The sequence below is a fragment of the Apteryx mantelli genome, chromosome 8 (assembly GCF_036417845.1).
Source record: "Apteryx mantelli isolate bAptMan1 chromosome 8, bAptMan1.hap1, whole genome shotgun sequence".
Taxonomy (NCBI): Eukaryota; Metazoa; Chordata; class Aves; order Apterygiformes; family Apterygidae; genus Apteryx; species Apteryx mantelli.
In genome coordinates, this window is record NC_089985.1 from 16,425,221 (window position 1) to 16,446,511 (window position 21,291).

Sequence of the window (21,291 nt, forward strand, 5' to 3'; positions counted from 1 at the left end):
GTACAGTCCTGAATTCTGTCAGTCTGAGGAAACACTCACATAACAAAATTAAATCTGAATGAATATTCAAGAATTTTGTGTATTGTGCCTTTTTTCAGTGCACGCATTGATATTGTTGCTGTTACATTCTATTTCAAGGGAAACCGTGTGACTACCCAGTTATAGAAAATGGTGCGTTAAGCAGAACCCTGGAGTACTACAGAAACCGTTATTTTCCAGCGCAGATTGGGCAGCAAGCTGATTACCACTGTCATCGTGGTTACTCAACCCCGAGTGGAGAAAACTGGGTTCGAGTTGTCTGTTCTGCAAGGGGCTGGCTTCCAGAGCCAAAATGCCTGAGTAAGTACATTTCCACTGTATGCTTAATTCTTTTATAATTGTGAAGGTCTATGCAGCAAAAGTTGTGCTGATGGAGTACAAGATGGAGGGAAGGACAGTTTGTCGAAGTATCACTGCTTCAGCTGACCCCTGGAACTGCAGCCAGGCTCTCATGCCATCTGCAGAGCTGAAACTGTCCCTTGATGAAGATTCCCTCTTCACTCTGAAATGAGAGAGGCTGAAGTGACTCTTTTGGATTTGGGAGATTCTATACTCCTGAAACTATCCATGAGGTTGAGAAAGCACAGGAAATTTTTCTCCTCTGGCTTCTGGGTCACATGCAAGCATCTAGTTTCATCCACACACACAGATGCACAGCACAGAGTTTCTACTCTGTGTGAATATATTCTTTCTTCAGCGACTTGGGGATTTTGTCTAGAGATTCATTCCCTGATCCTTTTCAATAACATTTGGAACTGGGAAGGTGGCATGCTTTTGCAAAACACTGTGAGTGAGCATGGATGCAGCAAGAGATCCAGATACACTGTTTAATGAAACAACTATAGGGAGCAGATTTAAACCAGCAAGCTGAGGCTTCCTCTTCTAACACACATCTTCAGTCACAGTACAGTTCACACCTACCAGTAGGGCTTGGAAGTGGCTTACAAAAGTGATTGACACTCAGTGGAGTGGAGATCAGCACAGGAGATGAGTGGAGTCCTGCCAGTAGGAAAGGACAAGTTACTACAGCAACACAGATGCAGCATTCCTTCAGCCATTTCCTTGTTTCTGGGCTGCTGAGAGTGTCAGTAGCTGTGGAGTCAGCATGCTTAGCTCTTGCTAAAGCTGGTTTGAGGGGTTCATCTGTGGCAAATGCTGACTTGGATTAAGAATGACTTCTTGTATGATCGGAAGGTTTGGAGTAGAGCTTGGTCCCACTGTTAGTGAAATGATCTCATTGGTTCAGAGCAATGAGGATTTCACTGCAGGGTCTGGAAACTGCTTGTGCAATCTGTTTGGGCTTTGCAGAGAGAAGTCTTTTCAGTAAAAAGTATGTCAATGTTGTGTAAAAGGTGGTTTCATTTACTCCACTTTTCTAAGCACACATTTCTTTTTCCTCTCTTGTCAGAAATGTTATTTCCTAGTCTGGCAAAAATGTGTGAAAACACGTGACTATTGGTTAACCTACACTTAAAATTACATACTTCAGTACCAGTGGTCCCCTAATTTTATCTCTAGAAATTATTAAGACAGAACTACATACATAAAAACGCCTGGTTGCTTTCTTCGGAATGTATGGGTGACAGTCAACAGAGATTATGCTCTGTTGGTGGGTCCTGCCTTAGAAATAGGCAGCTTTGTTTGTTATAACTGCTGGTGTATGAGAAATAAAAAATACTAGTTTTACCTGATGCCACTGCATAGTCCTGCCTAGAGCAACTACCTGATCATATTGCTATAAACATTTGGCTTTCTTCTCATACCATCTGTTTTGTCAAATCTAAATTTAGGTTGTAAGCTGTGTTGGGAATGGAATACACCATTGTTATATGTGGAAAGGTTTATCTTATTTTTGTATACAGTACCAGAACCTTCATAAATAATGATAAGCATTACAGCCCATGCCTACTCCTTTTTATCTGTTTCCTCCACAATCTCCAAGCACAGGTTTTTCTCTGTCATCATGCTGACTGTCCCATGGCAATGCTGCTTTGTGGTACAATGTAAATCACCTTGTTAGATCTCTTTTTTTTGCTTAGTTTGGGGTTTATGAAATACCAATGTATGATCCTCAACATAGACTTAGTCCAGTGCGATCACATATGTTTTTCCCATGTATACTGGAAATTGAGGACCTTGTCTGCCTGTATTCTATAGGATTTTTTTTTTGTTTTAATACTCAGATTCTGTTTTAAAAAAAAGAGAGACCTATAATATGTGAGAGGGTGATACATTTGCACAGAGATGGTAAAGCCTCCTGGAGGTGAATGCTGAAAATGATTCAGTGCAGACATCAAGATTTTAGAGACGTAGCAGACCAAACCAGAGCTGGTGTACATGATACAAGATACACCGAAGTTAGCTGACCTTGAACACTAGGTAAGGGATATGGTTTACTGGACTACTTATTAGCAGCTTGTGTAGTCACTTGCACTCCTGTTCCTATGATTCATTAGTCTCAGGGCAGTGAAAGAAAACATGCTTTGATTTAGGTTTGAACATGGATGTCTTTTGGGGATGGAACAATGCAGAAAGGTGTTAGGAGGACCCTTTTTTCAGTAACTACTAGGGATTAATTTTCCTCAGTCTTAGTTGTATGAATTACAGTGGTTAAATGTACTTACCTTTTTTCTTTAGAAATATGTCAAGTGAGACAGCTGGAAAATGGTTATTTCCTACATAGACAGAATGTTTACAAGGAAGGTGAAAGAATTAGATATACCTGCGGTGATGACTATAACCCTGAAAATCAAGATGGTGAAGTTACATGCACAAAGAATGACTGGTCACCTCCTCCAAGATGTATCCGTAAGAGTGAGTAGTGCTTATGTTTTGTCAAGGTTCCTAGCTAAAAGCAATAAATCCATCATCACATCAGCCACATTAATCCATCACCACTGCTTAAGATAAGTCTAATTTCAGGTGCTCTACAACTCAAAACACAGTTCTGTGATTCTCACAGCTGACTTGTTACATCCCTGCATGCTTTTGAGGTCAGTGGCTATACAAACTTGCAGGATGTAACTCTGTAAAATACTCACACATGACTTATTCTGATCTCTGGAATGTAAGCTCTGGGGTGGGAGTGATGTCCTCTTTGTCTTCAGTCGTGTAATCCTGGATAGCACAGTAGTGCAATAATGTAGTAAATAGTAATCATTGTCTTTCTGCAGCCTATCCTTTTCTTTTCATTTCAGCCTCTAGCTATGCCACCTGATCCCTATTTCTCTTGCTTCATTTTCATGTGGCATCATTCCAGGGAGAATAGGAAGGTTACTGCTGCTAACTCTGTTTAGAGGTTTTGTACCGTACTTCTCCCAAGCCTGAAATTGCTAGAACTTCTTACAGAAACTTAAAATACTTTAGATAATAATTTAATACAGACAAAGGAAATAACTCAGCCTAACGTCCTTCTCTCAAGCTGTAAAAAATATCTTTTTTAGAAAACTTATACTAGCCCAAAAGAGATACCTGTCAGAGAATGTTTTGGACAGCCACTGAGCATTTGACATAGTCCTGAGCAGGCAAAATAAAGTTGTATAATTTCAAGTGTTAGGTAGTAGTGGGCATCTCTGGTATAAACACCAATTCAAAATCACATGTGAAATTTAAAATCCTGAAGCTGTTGCACTGAAGTATCGTTACCTCCACCCCCAACATTCAAATACATCTCCTAGTCTTTCTCAAAGTCTTAGTTTTTCCATGTCTTTATTTATTTGACTCTCTAATGCACAAATATTGCTATTTGTTATAATATTAATTCCCTAAAATGAAGAAACTTCTTCAAAGAATGACTTAATAGTAAAGAACATACTGCAAAAGTTTTCTCCCAGAGTACAAAATGATAACCTCTAACCAAGGTGACTGATTTCCATGCTGTTAGATTGGCTTAAACAATGTATCCCAAATGACAGTGAAATCATGTGCAACACTGAGTGCATCTACACTAATGATTTAGTGTGCAAGAAAGGGTCCCTTCATACAAATTTGCTTTAGTCCTGCAGTATGTGCTGCAGTACACCACTGGAATTATTCTGAAGTAGTAGAACTGAGGGTGTATTTGAACACCATGGGGTGACCTCTGGAGTGCCTCACTTGCAATATGGACACGAGGTCCTTCAGCACTTAGGTCTTTATGCATGCACAGCATAGTGCATGCCTAACATGAATTTCATTGCTAGTGGAGACCAGATGTGGACATATAGTCTAGGAAGCATAAAAGATTGCTGCAAATCACACCCTAGCCCTGGTCTGTCCCTATTTGTGCTGTACCAGCTGGTAACTGAACTTTTCACTTTTTCAATTTTCCCTCAGGAAGAGAGCTCAATGTAGAGGCAGAAATTCATGTGCTCTTAAAAATGTTCTAAACCCTACTGCTGTTTTCCTTCTTATGTGTATTGTAAGCATATGGTTTAGCAATGTTTATCTGGAAGAAATTCTGTCTTTCTGTTTTAGAAGTATGCCAGAATATTGAGTTTGACAATGGTTATTTCACCATGAGAAAGGCAACATTTCGTTTACAGGAGAAGACGACATATAGGTGTCATATTAACTATGTAACTGCAGAAGGACAAGAAACAGGACTGATACAGTGTAAAGAGAATGGCTGGACACCTCCTCCAAAGTGCATCAGTGAGTAGCATAAGGGCTTCAGAGCTCTCTGCCATTGTTACTGGCACAAACAAGATGTCCTAGGTACTCTGGTTTTTGTCATCTAGATCAGTACAGTTTCTCCCTCTGCTGGGTAGAGGGAAACTCAAGTAGAGGACTGAGCCTCCGGAGACAGGCCTTTCTGGGGCTCAAAGAAATAAATAGAGAAAAGAAGAAGGGAATTGGGTAAGGAGGGAAGATGTCTACTGTCTTCTGGGTAAACCATCTTTTTGGATCCTCTGTTGCATGAAGTAGATAATCACTGCCCTTCCCAGTGATTCTTATCTGCTATAAAATGCATATGCCCAAATTTACTCTGTTCTCCCTTCTTGTGGACTAGAAGATGAGCACCTTTCACACTAGTGAGAATAAGGTCTTGGAAGAAATGGCCATGAACCTGGGAATTATGTCAAGAACTTAATTTAAATGCAACCAAGGTAGTAAAAGATATGATCCATTATTTGGAAAGATGTTATCACTATAAATAAAAGAATAGGCTATACTGCCTGCCTTGTGGTTTGAAAGGACATCTGTGAAAAGCACCAGAGTAGATACTCCTGAAAATACCTCCATACTGTTGTTGCCTTTCTCATCTTAGAATTCCCTTCCTCTCCTGGACAGAGGTGTGGGATACTAAAAGAAGAGACTTAATCTTCCACTGTTGTGATACAATGACTCATAATACTGACCAATTTTAGTTGGTATTTTATATTGCCCTTTTATTTCAGACTGCCTTTAGCTGGATTTTATGGGGGGGGGATTCTGACCCCCTTTCAAATGGCCTAGGGGAACATAGGTACAATGTGTGTGAAGTGACACCAGTAGTAATATTACATAATACAGCAAAAGAAGGAAAGGAATTGAATCCAAGGAAGAAATATTTATGTTAGGCATTACTTTTAGACACATATTTCTGAAAATTAATGCAAGAGATGTAATATGAATGCACTCCTTATGGTATTCTATACCCGTATTCTGCAATGCAGAATTTTTACTGTTTTAAATATGCTGAATAGTTCACTAGCATACACTAAAATACATACAGAAATGGTGGTTTCAAAGGGCATTGTTTCTGGTTCACAGAATGTACTAACTTGGTTTAATTCTACAGAACCATGTAGAATACCTCGTTATGAGATTTTGAATTATCACACAAATAAAACTGTGTTCCTGCCTGGAGATACACTTGAGTATGCATGTTCAGATGGATATCAAACTGCAAATAATATGACAACTGGTACTGCAAGATGTGACATAAATGGTGAATGGATTCCAGAGCCCCAGTGTCTTGGTAAAGATTTTTGTGTGTTTGCTAATTAGTGTAACAGTATACACTTTGTGAAGCTTTTTTTATTTAAGACTTTCTTTGGCTTTGTTCTAGTCAGTAGTATTTCATATACTTTTGGAGGTTTTATGCTATGTGTTGAAATGTTTTTTCTTTCTTCATAGCAATAGAATGTGAAATGCTGATACTACCCAATGGAGATGTTTCCCCCAAGGAGGGTAAATATCGCAATGGGGATGTTGTGAGATTTGCTTGTGCAAAAAATTACAGAAGAGTGGGACCTACCTCTGCTCAGTGCTATTACTTTGGATGGTTTCCATCACCACCAATATGTAAAGGTAATTCTTCTATTAACTTTATTTTAGTAGGAAATGTATTAAAATATCAGAGTCCCCAACACTTCTGTGGGCAGCTTCTGTACACTAGTCTTGCTCCCAAGAACAATTACCAACCTCCTTTCTAAAAGGACAGGGACTGGTCCTCTTCAGATCCATTCATAGTATTTTGCTGTTTCCTGTGAAAGATTCTGAACATCTGAACTTTCAGTGTTCACTTTTCAATGTCTCAGAACATTAAACGTCTAGAACCTGACACAGAACACAGTTTGCTTAGCTTTCACAAGTAGTTTGTGTTACAACTCTCAGAAGCACAAATCAAGGACACAGGAGCCGGTTATGACTTAGGAAAAGAATGCTTAGTTTTTCTATTACTGCACATAGCAAAAGGGATCCTGTCTACTTAAAAATAATTGCTCTGTGAGTGGGAACACTCTCTGCTTGAAATAGCAGGAACAAAGAATCATTCTGTTCCTGTCATCTAGGAATCTTTGGAGTTATTTCAGACTACAGTAAATAAAACATTTTCACATGGACATGCATTATAAAACTGATGGCCTCTTCATCAGTAAATGCATACTTGCATATTAGCCTCACTAACTGTATTTTTTAACTGTTTATGTTGGGTTTTATTTAGGTCCATCTCGTACATGTGTATCTCCAGTGGATATTGAGATAGTGAATACTGAACATGTTCCCAAGCCAAATAAGGAGACTGGAGGCTACAAAGTTATACATTATATATGTAAATCCAATGACAGCAATATTAAAAAAGCAACTGGTATGTTTGGAAAATGGTCACCTGAGATTGAATGCATTGGTATATTTTTAGATTTGCATACAATTTCTTCTTTTTCTGCGGGAATGCTAAATGCTAATTATTAATGCTTCTTAGCATCACTGTGCCACTAGTTTGAAAGGGAAATGCTTATATGCTTTCGTGTGTGTGTGTGTGTGTGTGTGTATATGTGTGTGTGTGTATGTACGTATGTATGCATACCTAATTATATGCTAAAGGATAGTCATGTAATAATGGGAATCATTTGAAATTTGAACAGTTAGCTGGAGTTAGAGACACACTATTTTAGTGAGGCAGACTTTTATTAATCTCTAACAACTGGAACAGAAAAATCAACTACTTCTAATGTGAGAAAAGATGCAATGATAAATTTAGGCATGGTTCTTTGAAAGGGATTTACCCTAATGCAGATGAGTAGCCCATACCTCAAGCTCCAGGCAGAGTTCCTCTATTTCCTGTAAAAATTCAAAGCTTTTCTATTCCTGATTGTTCTTTTTTCCCTTCTTTTTTTCCCACTTACTTCCTAGTGAAACAACAAGAAAGAAGTTGAGTTGGCCAATGCAAAGCACAGACCTAGAGGAGACTGTCCTTATCTACCTACCAAAAGTCAGATGCCTGTGGAACTGGCTTTATGTTTAGGCAAAGCAGGATATTGCCTTTGATAGTGGAGTACTGGGGCTGTAAAAACAGTCGTGGCCTCATTGAATGCTTTGATTTCACCACATCCATGGGCAATGATGCACAGAAGTGAGAGAAGTACACAGAGTGGCAGCTGCTTGAAGGAGCATGCCCCAAATGTCCCTACTTTCCCAGTTTTCTGGATCTACTAGAAGCAACAAATCCAGCTCTCCAGGTCTCCTCCTTCCTAGATCTGCCTCTTTCCTCTCCCTTTTTGTTTCCTGTGGCCAGAAAAGTCCCTTGTTCCTGGAGTGGCAAAATTCAGTTTTGTTTCTTTGTTCCCTTTCCTGGTGCTTATTTAGCTCTACTGTGAGCTAAGGTTGCCAAAAACAAACAAACAAACAAACAAACAGACAAAAAAAAACCAAAGAACCCCAGAGGCTGTGTCATTTTTTCCTGTAGTAACTCACCATAGAGAGAAAGCCAGGGCAAACACACAAGATAGGCAAGAGTTTGCGGCTGTTTGTTAGGGAAAGGAGGGACTACAATTGTCACACACAGAAAAATATATTGATCGTGTATTTTTCTGACTGTGTTTTCTATGGGTTTTACAGCATCTGAGCATCTGAAGGCAGCTCAGATGTTTTTGAGGCAATACAAAATGATCATGATATTAATTAAAGCTTGAGATAGCTGCTGAAGAATTACATAATGCCAGTGTTTTCTTGGTTACTAATGTTGTAATCTGTGATGAACTGTTATACTTTGTCTTATGTTCTATTATAAAATGAATATGTGTCCTTAGGTGAGAATTCATGCCCACCTCCACCTCAGCTGCCTGGTGCTCAACAGATAGCAGTTGAAAGAAATTACAAGAATGGGAGTAAAATAATGTTTTCATGTCTGAAGAATTTCCAGCTTGATGGTGTGAATGAAATAACATGTGTACATGGGAAATGGCAATCACCACCACGCTGTATTGGTCAGTAGTGCATTTTTTTTTCTATTTGTGTTGTTACAAATTTATGTTACTATAAATTAGCAATCATCACTAGCAGGAGGATAAAGTTATATTTGTTAAGAGTGTCAAGAACAAGTAACTGCAGAAAAGCAATAGTATCTAAATTGCTAAAGAAAGTGCCAACTGTCGGGCAGGAACTCTTCTTAATCAAACAGACTTATCTAAGGTGGCATGTAAAACTTTCAGGTAGTCCCTCAGGAACTGTGTTTTAAATTATTCCTTTAGTATATTGCAGAATGGAGTCTCAGTTTTGACTGGGGGTCTTTAATAGTATCCTGGTGAAAATCTAGTAGTATTTATTATTTAGTACTAGCAGTAGCAGACTGTAGTTCTTTTTTATCTTTATTATTTCCTAGACAATTTCTGTATTTCTCGCCTTCTTCTGGCCTTTACCTCTTACAGGAGTATAAATGATAAAGCATAACTCTGGCCACCTATTCTAAAGCATGCTGAGAATCCCTTCTGTAAACCAATGGATAAAATACTACTGATGCAAATAATATCTTGTTGGCAAAAGTTCATTAAGAGGTGGTGGAAAGATTTTCAGAAATGAGTAGTAGATAGATAAGCACAGGTCAAATGAGGGGCCAGCTGGTGACTGATGTGCACAACATGCCATGCCTGTCTGTATTTTTAAGCTGGAAAATTCTGATACCACATGGTTTCTCTTCTCTTTCACTGCTTTTAGAGCCTCCATATCTGCTGATAAGGGGGATAAATAGTTTCAGAAATTTTAAATTTGAAATAAATTTTACTGAAATAAAATTCCCAATTCCAGTTGCTGTCCTTGCTGAACAAGGACAATTTTGACAGTAATGAGATCTTTTGTCTTGTGGAATTCAGTGCAAACATATATTTTCAACTTGATGTGTCAGTTGATAAAACCTAATGTACAGATAACAAAAAATGCACATTATATGTAATAATTTAAATTCCCCCCACTCTACAGTAATATAAGAGGAGAAAGTATTGGGAGAGCTCTGACTCAGGACAGCTTGACAGGGATTTAATCCGCTGCAGGTGTCAGGAAGAAGTAGGTTATAATACTTCATAAGCTCTCTCCTGTGGTATTTTCATCATGTCATCAGAAAACCTCTCAGTGTTTTGGTGCAGCTTTACTAGTGGTGGAAAAAAGCAGTTTAGTTACAATTCTAGAAACTGACTTTCAGTATCCTGCGACAAGATAATGTCTCCCCTACTTCTCTGCCTGTGAAAATTCCCCTGTTCATCTTATGAAGGTTGTAATTGTGTCTCCTTGATATGAATGAGAAAATGGCTTTAAACCGGGCCAAAAAAGAGACAGAAAGCCCACATAGGAAGAAGAGAGGAATGGAGCTCTGTTGTTATTCTGTATCTTAAATATTTCTTCATCTTACTTTCAAGTTGTTAAATTTTGTTTACTTGAGGTTTTTTTCAGTTTTAGACTGCGTATGTCTTTGGAATATTAATTGCATTGTATTATTGTTCATCTTTGTTTTTTGAATTTAAAGAAAAGCCATGTTTGCCACCACAACCTGTAGAATGTGCTGAAGTTCCCAGGCTGGAAAATCAAAATTTAAGAGTGGAAAAAGAAGGGAAAACAACTTATCTGGCTGGTGCTAAATTTAAGTATGTTTCTCGTTCTGGATTCATATTAGATGGACAATCGGAGATAACTTGTTCTATGGGAAACTGGACTTCTGCTCCTACATGCACTGGTAATATCAAACAATACTTTTTTTTGAAGTGCACTTAGCAGTGAATTTGAAATTATTTTATATTGGAGCCTGAATACTAAGATACAGCAACTGCAGATTTTGCTGCAAAATCTTATCATCCCTCATGGATTTCTTCAAAGCAATCCTGATTGGGTGCAAGACTGAGTTTTTGAAGGCAGTTTAGGGTTTTTTTTTAATATTCCTTTGGTATTCTTGCAATCTTTGTTCAGTTTCTGTCTCTGCCATATGGGTCATGGGTTAGTGCTTATAATCCAAGGATCTGTTTCCCACAAAGTCCGTTCGTTAGTGACTGGGAATTGCTTTGGTGCTTCTGTGATGGAAATCACTTTTGTGTGATTAGGGATAGAAGCCTCTACCAAAATTTCTTGACAGCAAGGAATGACATGCATGTCTAGAGATAGGATTAGAATCTTTTCAGTGATTGAAGTCCTTGTCTATTTAGAGTAATGACTTATTTAATTTTCCATATCCTACCTTTTATATTCCATATGCTACCTTTATCCACCATCAATGGGTGAGCATCCCAGTGTTAGAGAAGGCTCTGTTAAGCATGCTTTTGGTGGGAAGGTTACCCCCGTCTAGGTGTACCACATTATCAAAGTATCAAATGTGTGTATCTTTTCAGAAATGCCATGTGGAAGTATTCCAAAAGTTGCCAATGCCCAAATTGAAGGAAGAGACAAGGAAATATATGAGCCTGGTGAAACTATTCGCTACCAGTGTGATCCAGGGTTCCTGACTGTTGGCACTCCAGAAATTATTTGCAGAACAGGAAACTGGACATCACCACCCTTCTGCGAAGGTATAGGTTCTGCTTGTAAATAGTCTATGATCCTCCCTGGTCTTTGATGAAGTTAGCTAAAATAACATTGACCCATGCATGCAGGTGGGTGAGGCCAGCAGGGCCAACAGGTGACCTGCTTGGAATGACTGCCTGGAATGACTTGAAAGTCCTTGTTTCTGGCTCCTGAGAAGCAGCAAGCAAGAGAGTTCAGCAGCGATATCTATTCCCCTTCTGGACAGAAGCTTGTAGCTGCCATTGTGTGCGCTGCTAAGACAAGCAGAGAGAGGGTTATGGAGGAATGGGCGCTGGCTACAAAGAGTGAAATAACTGGCAGGATAATAGATTGTATTTTCACTTCACGGAGAAGATCAATTTTTAAAAGTAACTTCACATGGTAGACAAACCACCTCACTCTCCAGCCCTTTGACACACCATGCAATACAGCACCAGTCTGTTCATTTGGCCAATCTTTGCAACTGCTTTTCTCCTTTTAGTCACTACATGGAAAAAGTATTTTGTCTGGTGAAGCGTTGTGGAGTAAAGATCCTAGTGTCTTGAATTAGGCAAACAGTTGTTGCTCATGAAGAATAATGGTGTTCCTGAATGCAGTATTCTGTGACAAAGATGCTGCTGTGCTCCTATTCTTAAATGCACTTCTCTTTTCAGATGTTAGCTGTGGAGCCCCACCTGAAGTTCCCAGGGCTTCTATTGCCAGCAGTCAACATGAGAGGTATCTGCCTGGTGCCAGAGTGCAGTACGAATGTGAAACCAATTTCCAGATTATGGGTGTAAATTATGTCACTTGTACAAATGGACAGTGGTCACAAGCACCAACTTGCAGAGGTAGGAGGTCATACTTTCATATTGCCTGTTAGCATAGAAAGGACTGTATTTTTACCTGAATGCTTCAATGACTTTGTCTTTTTTACTGCTGCTTTCTTTGTATACCACAACTTTGTACTTGCTGTTACTCTCTTGCACAGCACTTTGGCTTAGCCAGATTGTTTGGCTTAGCCAGATTGTTTCCAGCAACACTGTAGACTTTCTCAGCAACAACAACAAAAAATCTGCCTGAGGAAACTGGGCCTGTAATTTGCCCTCTCCTACATTTGCACTCTCCTACATGGTACTATATTTCCCCAGAGGATGCCATTGTTTGGAACTTCAACAGAACGATGCGTAAGGGCTCTCCTCTTCTGTTCAAAGCTGTCTGGGAGTATGGACATGGGGGGATGTAGTAGGGGACAGAAATAGCTGTTCTTCTCCAAAGCTCCACTACGACTCCTTGCAGATCCCAGTAGAAACTCCAGAGCTAAAGTGTGTAGATGTCCTAGAGCTATGAAATGAGAAGAGCATTCCTGTGAAAAGGAATTGTGCTGTGCTCCTATCCCTGTCCCAATCTGTGGCTGCAGGGTGAGCTTAGCTGCTTAGCTTTCCTGCGCTTCCACGGAGCCGACGACACTTGCCTGTGCATGAGCAGTGCAGACTGACAAGCTCCTCCAGCGCTGCTGATGCTCCAGAGCGCTGCCATTCAGCATAGTGCCAGCTCCGCTGCCAGCTCCATGACTTTCAGGAAAGCCAGCATTCCCTGGGGAAAGACATGGGCTCCCAAGAAGGCTAATGTGGCTTGTCGTGCCGTAAGGTGGAGCTACAAAAAACAACGGGGTTTTTCTAGTAGCTCTTGCTGGTCCTGCCATGTCATGAGAGTCCCAGAAGGAGTGTTATGCTGCTGTTCTCACCCCTCCTTGTTCTCTCCATTGTGAATTCTTGGAGCTGTGACCCATTGGGGACAGCTCTCCCCACAGCAGGAGTCACAGCATGCTCACAGTAAAGAGCAGAAAGACTTCGCATACAGCATCAGTACCCTGCACTGAAAGTCCTTTCCCCTCTGAGAAGGGCAGATCAAACCTGAGGGAGTGAATGAGACATCAGAGCTGTGGCTGCTGTGGCCTTGCCATTGAGGCCTGTGGGGGAAAGTCTTGCTGAGGCACCGTGCACAAGCAGGGCACCAGGGAGGGTATGTGCTAGGCAGACAGGCAGTCAGGAAAGTTAGCATTTTCTCTCCTGTTCTGCGTCTCCTGCACCTGTGAGTCAGACAGCCTTTGTCTGGCACAAGTGGAGGCTTACCAGGGAAGCTGTGGATTTCTGAACTCTTCCTGGGCTGTAGGTCCCTTGTCCCACTGCAGCCCGGGATCCTGTTCAGAGCTCTACTGAACTCCCCTGGTTCACAGCCAGCAAGAACAGCCCTGCAAATATGTTTTCACTCCCTCCGTTTCAGGATGCTTCTCCTTGGAGTCTTCCTGTTTTAGACCCTGGAGGTAGTCTTCTGTGTGCCACAAGAAGTAGCCAGTTGATTTTACGTTAGCTACGTGCACTATCCAGTGGCTACCTGGGCGGCTGAAATTCCCAATGACGGTGGTATTATGCATATTGCAATATAGGCAGTAGGGGCTGTGGAAATTGCTGTTTCCACTGCTCTCCGGGCCAAGCTTCTTAAGACTTGTTTCCAGCTTAATTCACATTCCCTGCATTCATTTCACAGCGTTTTACCACTAACTGTCATGGCTGGGGATAAAAAGAAGAAACATATTGGGAAGACAAAAGAAGCTCTGGGCAGAAATTGCAGGGCTTGAGGAGTAACAAGACTGATTCCTCTAACTGCAGGTTATATACAGGAACACCTCAATGACTGCAAACGTGGTTTTGTCTCTTTTCAGATGTGACATGTGAACCTCCTCCAGAAATTGCTGGTGGTAAAGTTCAAGGTGTTAAAAAGTCCAGGTATTTGCCTGGGGAGAGAGCTCAGTACCAATGCTGGCAAGGTTTTCAGATGACTGGGGATTCCACTGTAGCCTGTCAGAACGGGACCTGGACAAAGCTGCCAAAATGCAGAGGTAGTTTCTCTCTCTCTCTTTATACCAAGCCTATGAAAATTCCCCTGTTCTTGTTAGGAGATTGTAGTTGCATCTCCTAGGTCTGAACAGGAGAGTGGCTCTGTTTTGGGCCAAAACCTTGTTGGGGATACTGTCATGAGGCTGGCTCGGTGGCATTTATTTCTCCAAATCTCAGTCTCCTTACTGTGCAGAAATGCCTCATCCTTGGCACACTCAGAAACAAGCAAAGAGTAGGAACTATTTCTGTCTGTCTTTGAGAACAAGGCCCACAGCTTCCCTGCTGGTTGACACTGAGAGGAGCGAACCGTACAGATGATGTGGAGGTACTTTGCTCTGTTGAAGGCCCCAGAAATAAGTCAAGTGACAGCAGGATTTCATGTGTGGGCTAACCTCATGCCGAGATAGATACCATGTTGAAACTGACTCTGTAAATCTGGTGCCTAGGACCTTTTGAACGCATTGGATACTCCCATGAGTTTTCCTCAGACAGACGGAAAGTTTCAGCCCCTGAACCAATGCAGCAGCATTTCACTGAAACAGCACCCCGCTGGGAGCTGAAAGGGGTGCAGAAAGGGCAGATGAATTAAGACCAGGCTCCACATTGTGGTTCCTGAACGTGGCGCCAAGTGAAAGGAGCATCATTAGCGGTACGGAAGGGTCTGGGTCTTCTCTGAATTTTTCCCAGTGCAAGGTCCATTGGAAGGCCAGGCTTTGCAGCAGTGCGGTGTTTGAGTGGGTTAAAAAATCTGTGAAGCCAAGATGCCTAGCTTTCAAAAGTGGTTAAAAACGCAGGCGTGATGGATTCTTGCTTGCATGTCTGGCGTTGCCCATGGCCATAAGCACCCGCAGAGCCCGAGGGCTATCCCGTTACAGCGTGCAGCAATCACCTTGGTAATAGTTCAGATCAGAGCTAACATACAGAAATGCAAGCAAGTTGCCCACAAATTGCATGCACGTAGTCTTTTCGGGCATCCACAAAGGACAGCGTGCAACTGGTGCAACTGGCGGTATTCGTGGCCAGGCCTCCATTGCAGTTGAATACTGATGGCTTTCCCTCTACTTGGAAATTTCCTTTCAGGGAGAGGTGAAAAATGTGGCCCACCTCCAGCTATTGAAAATGGAGACCTTCTTTCGTTCCCGCTGCAAGAGTATGCACCAGGTTCAACTCTGGAGTACAAGTGCCCAAGTCTCTATGTCCTGGAAGGATCTCGATATATTACATGTGCTGAGGGGCAGTGGACAAATCCCCCAGTTTGCTTAGGTATGTTAAAGCGTGTGCTGCACAGCAGAAATCGGCGGGACTTCTCCTGTTGTCTTTTTCTCAGACTCTGAGGGCCCTTCCAGTGCCGCTTGTGAAGCAGCGCTCGTGCTGGGACTGCGATGTTGACAGGGGAGAACAGCAGTGGGTTCTTCCTTTGTCCAGCAGAAAATTCCTCTTGAGGTTCACCAGCGTGGTCCCCTCTAGTGCCTGCTGTCTCTCCTCCCGAGATGGATTCAGGAGGAGGAGGAGGAGGAGGAGGAGGAGGAGGAGGAGAGTTTGGCTCAAGTGTGAGCCTGCGTGAGGGGGTCTCCATCACTGTGCAGGGCTCCTGAGCGAGCTGGAGCTGGAGGGCATGGCTGCGGTCATGTGACACAAGGCTGTGAGAGGGGAGGATGAGTCTGCGTGCCTGGCAGTCCCGGGAAACCAGAGTGGGGGCAAGTTCATTGCTGCCTGGCGATTTCCGCCACCCCTCAGCTGTGGTTGGATCCTGTCCTGTGTGACCATCAGAGTGGAAAGGCCTCTCCGTAGTTCTGCCTGGTGACTTAGGCATGGTCTTTCTTCCCTTAGGCTTTGATGTGAATAACTTTCCTGCCTGAAACAACAGAGGGTCAGAGCAATTAGCTGAAAGCATTTTGCCCCATGAAGAGTGTGCAATCAGGCTGGGCTTCTGCAGGCTCTAGGGAAGCAAATTACCAGTGGTGCCTCTCCATGAATTGACAATCTACTCTTCCCTTTTTCAAGTGGCATGTACGGCATCTGAAGAGGATATGAACAGAAACAACATTGAGCTGAAATGGGTCGCAAGAAACAAGCTGTATTCGAAATCTGGTGATTTTATTGAGTTTGAATGTAAAATAGGACATGTGCAGGACCCAGCATCTTCCCCATTCAGAGCACAGTGTGTAGAGGGGAAGCTAGAGTATCCGCACTGCAAGCCGGGAAGTAAGTCATCTCCGAGTCGGCCACTGCTTCTCTGTTGTTTTGTTGCATTTTCACTGTGGCAGCTGAGAGGAAAGCCTTAGGAAGTGTGGCTGGGGAAACAATGCGAGAGCCCCAGGGTGTGGGAGCCCCCTGTAAAGCTGCGGGCCGTGACGGGAGGTGTCCCCCAGAAGCCACCCCCCTGGAACACGTGAGCTGGCAAAACTCCTTGGAAAGGACCCAGGGGCCTAACTATTATTAACCATCAGGACTACTTGTGCTGCGCCTGTCTGGCCACTTCCAGGCAAGGCAGAAGAGCGTGTCCATTCCCTGTCGTGCTGAAGGTCCCCCACTGCTACTTCAGCAGTTTTGCAGAATCTCCTGATCTTCTTGCAGGTTTTATGTCCTCGCGTCCTCCCTGGCCACCTGTGTGTCTTGCAGGCAACTTGTGCCACGGTGGTGCACCACAAAATAGTCTGCACCTAAATGATCTCAGTAGAAGGTGGGCCTTGGGAGTCGCGAGGTCTGGCTTTGGTCTGGAGAGCTGTGTAGTATGAGACGGAAGCTTGCCTTGGCTGTGGGAGAGGTCCAGAGGATAGCCGGGCGGAGTATTTCTTGGATGCAGTGCATATTCTTTACAAAAACAGTCCTGTTGCCCTTACCATGGTGGGACTGAAGAGGAGGAGACCATTTCCTCGCTGGCTCTCCCAAGCCGGCCTCTTTACTTTTCCCCAGCGTGCTTCTGTCTGGCCTTGGCTCTCTTTTGCAGCCATGGCTGTGCCTCCTTCGCCCCCATATGGCCTTTCCAGGCCTTCCTGGGCTTCTCTGTAAGGAAGCTCACGCTTGCCTCGTCCTCGAATTTCCCCAAACCCCAATAGCTGCACAGTGCCGAAGAGCGTGAGCTGAGCAGTTGCCCTTCATCGCCTGCACCGTGTGTTAATGGAGGTGGGGGCAGTTGCGGAAGGGCCCCCCTGAGCCAGCAGTAAAGAAACCTTTTCTACCCAGGCGAGTAGGGATTGCCTGAGGCATTGGCCATGCCTGGCGTTGCCTGAGGGAAGCGTGAGGCTTTTCCTCCTGCCTGCCCTGCTTTTCTCCTCAGACTCATCTCCCAGTATTTGCCTGCCACGATCATGAGGGAAAGCAGCTAAGGATTTAAGTCTTTTGGGGAGTCAGCAGGTACCTGTAGCATCAGAGGATCAGTTGTGCAGCATGAGGTCCACAGGCAAATAATCAAAGTGCTTTCTGTTTTTCCAGAGAAGTGTACGGTGCTTGAGAGTGATATGGCGGAGAACAATATTCAGCTACAATCGAGCCTGTCAAGCACTTCCAGCTATCTCTCCAGGGAATATATTTATTTTGAATGCAGATGGTGGCACCAAAAAACTTCAAGGCCTGAGGAGTTTAGAGTACAGTGCTTGGACGGCGTTTTCAAGTATCCTAGATGCGACCGTAAGTCCTCCATGACGAGAACACTGTCAGGCTTGCTTGCCTGCCTGCCAGGCTGTGGGGTTTTTCCTTAGGCAGAAGGGCAAAGTCCATCTGAGAGAGCAGTTTTGTGCCCCTTCAGTGGCAGAGGCCTGTGGCATCCCGGTAAAAACCACCGGGCAGCGCTTAGAGGCACAGGGCGTCTGAGAAGGGCTCAGCGCCTCACTAACGCAACAGGAGCGTCAACAGAAGTGGACAACACGGTCATCCTCTTTGCAGCCTGGCCAGGTCTGTGAGTGGAGTAGCAGAAGCTCAGCTGAGCTTTGAGCTGCTGTGCTTCCACAGAGAGGTTTGGCTCCCATTCTCATCCCTGCCCTAACACCCGTGGGGCGTTTGGCCGGTCCCTCTCGTAGTGCCAGGCAGAGGGGGCGGCCCTCTCCCTCCCTCCTTCACCAGGGTCACGCTAGCTGCCTGTGGGCTACTCAGCACAGCGGCATGTGACGTACGCACCAAACGCTGTTGCTGAAGAAGGGGTAGCTTGGGTTACTTGCTGCCGGTGCTCCCATCTCCCACGCAGGAAGAGCTCTTGTCACTGACGTTCCCCACGCGCTGTGGTCGCTCTGAGCTGTTGCGTTGGCTTGCTGCGTGGTTGCCACGCAGGCCTTTGGGGAATGAGGCTTTGTGTTTGGCGGTGGGAGGAGAGGACCACAGCACTGCTGGGAGTTGTCGCAGGACACCTGCTGGCAGCAGCAGCAGCAAAGGGTCCGCAGAGGGGCAGGTTTAGGGTCCTTTTTGGCACAAGTACAGGTCTGTGTCTGTCACTGAGCTGCTCCCGTTCAGAGGACCCTGGGGCTCTTCCCTTCACCTTTCATCTAGCTGAACTCATGCAATGTGAATAGTTGGCGGCTTTGCTGAAATCCGCTGTGGTTCGTTGTGAGGAAGCACTGCTGTGTGCCAGGCTTGGTATTCACTCCTTCTCCCATTCTTTCTCTTCACTTCGCAGGGATGTGGGGATAAATGGAAGTGGCACGAAGGTGCCTGGCTGCAGAAGTGAAAGATGCCTCAACCAACCCAGTTATTAGAATTCAATCTTTCTTACACAGGATTTTCTGCTTCGCTGTGCTTTGTCAGTAGCTTAGGCAGTGTTCTGTGTTTGAATTCCTGACATTTTTTTTTTTTCCTTTTAATATTGGCTGATTGCGTTTCCATTTCCTTTTTAAGCATTCTGTATTGATTTCATTGCCACTTTTATTAACAATTGCATCCTGAAATAGGCTGGCTTTGGTGGCCTACTGAGACAAGAATTAAAGCCTGCAAGTAATCTGATCATCAGCAAGCTGGGTGTGTTTGGCCTTGTCTGTTCCGAGCTGCTTCTCCATGCAGCTACCCGGAAATTAACCTTGCGTCGCGGCCGAGGGGAGTGCCCTGACCACCTAATGAGGACGAGAAGTGAATGGCGTCTCCTTTAAACAACTCGAGGCAGTCTCTGGGTGGCAGACGCCTATTCTTAGGGGGGGCTGTAAGCACCCTGGCACTTGGTGGAAGGGCAAGATGTGGACAGGCACGTAACTGGGATTTCTGGGAGGTGGCGGGGGGGGGGGGTGTTAGGGATAAGTTCTTGGTCCAGGTTCTGGATGGGCCGACCTGGGGCAACACACAGCTGCACCTATTGTTCGCTAACAGGAAAGAACTGGTTGGGGATGTGGGAACCCTTTAACCCCTAAAGGGTTGGGGAACCTTTTAAAATCAATGATGATACTCTTTGCTGGACCAGAACTCATGTGCAGAGCCATGTTTAATATCATTTGGCTTTCACATTTCATTGTGATGGTAAGGGGGGAAGGGGGAGGCAGGAGTTTGTTTCCAGGGTTTTTCCGTATAAGATGCTCTGATAGCTCCAAATCACAAAGTGAGGGTGTATTTTCAGATGACTTTTACAAGAAAAGTTTAAAAGGCACATTATGTTTTCGTGCTAATGCTAACAAAAACAGATGCATTTGCATTACACAGAAGGGAGGGGTTTTGAGGGGTTTTTTTTTTGGTTTTTTTTTTGAATAAATAAAAGAAGTTGGTTCTTCCTAGGCTATTCATAAAAGTGGAAGGTAAGGTGCCTTTGAATTCTGGTGGCTGTGACCAGTTTCTATGCTTACAAATTATTGTCCTTGACCCATTAAATCCAGATCTTGCTGGAGTTTATAACACCTTGTTTCTCCAGAAGAAGTACCTCTCCTTTCTAGATACTGTGATCATGCCAAGAGTAGCCGCACTACATCATAACTGAAAGGACACAGGCAGATATTTTGACCTTTTTTGGCTGAAAAAAAAAGAAATTCTTCACTGACTTATGAACTGCATGTTGCTGTAAACAATACTTGGGCTTTGGGAAAGAACTGTGTGGCCCATCACTTGTCTACCTGTGCATAATCCCAAGCATCCTGTTCAGAGTGGCTTTCTCAGACAAGCATAGCATTATAATTTTTATAAGTGTTGTTATTATAAGAGTTAGTTTGTTCACTAAACCATATTCTGTCTCATTTCTTGTAAACAGCTGGAACAAATTGTTCACAGTATCTACCATAAGTGCAAGTCACCCTTGTACGATTTGTCTGGTTAGTGTTTCCCAGTGCCCTTCTTATTTTTATGGAAAATGAAATACAGTCTCTAAAATGAAAGTAAATCACAGCCTGACCTGTCTCATTTAGGAAATGATATGGTCCCCTTCCCTACTTCTCATGTAATTGGTAACAACAAAACAAGGTTCTGACAATAACCAGCTTCATAACTATTCCTCCCTTTTCCTTCAGTGACACAGGGGATGCTGGAATCCTTCACATGCTATTTCTAAAAGTGACCAGAAACCAGATGTAAATAAGCATAGCTTTTGTTTACCTGACTGAGCCATTTGGAGCACTATGGCTGCTCATAACAGTTAATTGATGGCAAATATGTTAATCAAAGATCCATGTAATCTAAGCGTTCATTTGCTGCTGAACATTAGCCTGAGATGGCCATCTGTGATTGCAAATTTCTTCTGAACTATCATTTGCCATCTGCACAACTGTTAACAAAGCAGTATTTCTCTCTCTGAAGGAGGCTATTGTATACAACTGTATCTTTGGAAGAATGTAAGCAAATAATAGTATTTGGTTCCCTAATGTGATGGGGAAGTCTACTGAGAAATATATCTAAAATAATGCATCAGATGATATAAGGGTTCCTTAAATCCCTGCAGGTCCAATATGGCTTCAGGCTTCACCCTGATTTCTTACAGGGAGCACAACCAGAAGCGGTCTTGGTACAGTTATCCCATTTTTTGGTTTTGTTGTTGTTATTATTCAAACAAGAAATCTATGATATCATTATGCACATTTTTTTAATTCTAGAAGCAAGTGGGAGAGGAGGGGAGGCAGGATGCATAGTAAGATCGATTCAGGACCGTTGGTCTGCTTTCACCTCTGTCAACCACACGTTCACCATATTTTGTATCCGTTTAACTTATACAAACATGCACATGCATGCGCACACACACACACACACACACACG

The 21,291-nt window shown here is 43.3% G+C and overlaps 1 protein-coding gene across 1 annotated transcript in view; it reads left to right on the plus strand.

The window, feature by feature from the left end:
- Nucleotides 1-19,073, plus strand: part of CFH (complement factor H) — a 37,172-nt gene extending 18,099 nt beyond the window's left edge. The window contains exons 8-22 of the mRNA XM_067300444.1: nt 139-339; nt 2,677-2,853; nt 4,495-4,671; nt 5,801-5,980; nt 6,139-6,312; nt 6,947-7,090; nt 8,532-8,708; nt 10,238-10,444; nt 11,091-11,267; nt 11,916-12,092; nt 13,967-14,143; nt 15,222-15,404; nt 16,146-16,346; nt 17,577-17,771; nt 18,751-19,073. Coding sequence (XP_067156545.1) covers nt 139-339; nt 2,677-2,853; nt 4,495-4,671; nt 5,801-5,980; nt 6,139-6,312; nt 6,947-7,090; nt 8,532-8,708; nt 10,238-10,444; nt 11,091-11,267; nt 11,916-12,092; nt 13,967-14,143; nt 15,222-15,404; nt 16,146-16,346; nt 17,577-17,771; nt 18,751-18,764 — 2,561 coding nt within the window. The 3' untranslated portion in view covers nt 18,765-19,073. The remainder of the gene's footprint in view (nt 1-138; nt 340-2,676; nt 2,854-4,494; nt 4,672-5,800; nt 5,981-6,138; nt 6,313-6,946; nt 7,091-8,531; nt 8,709-10,237; nt 10,445-11,090; nt 11,268-11,915; nt 12,093-13,966; nt 14,144-15,221; nt 15,405-16,145; nt 16,347-17,576; nt 17,772-18,750) is intronic.
- Nucleotides 19,074-21,291: the final 2,218 nt, after the last annotated feature.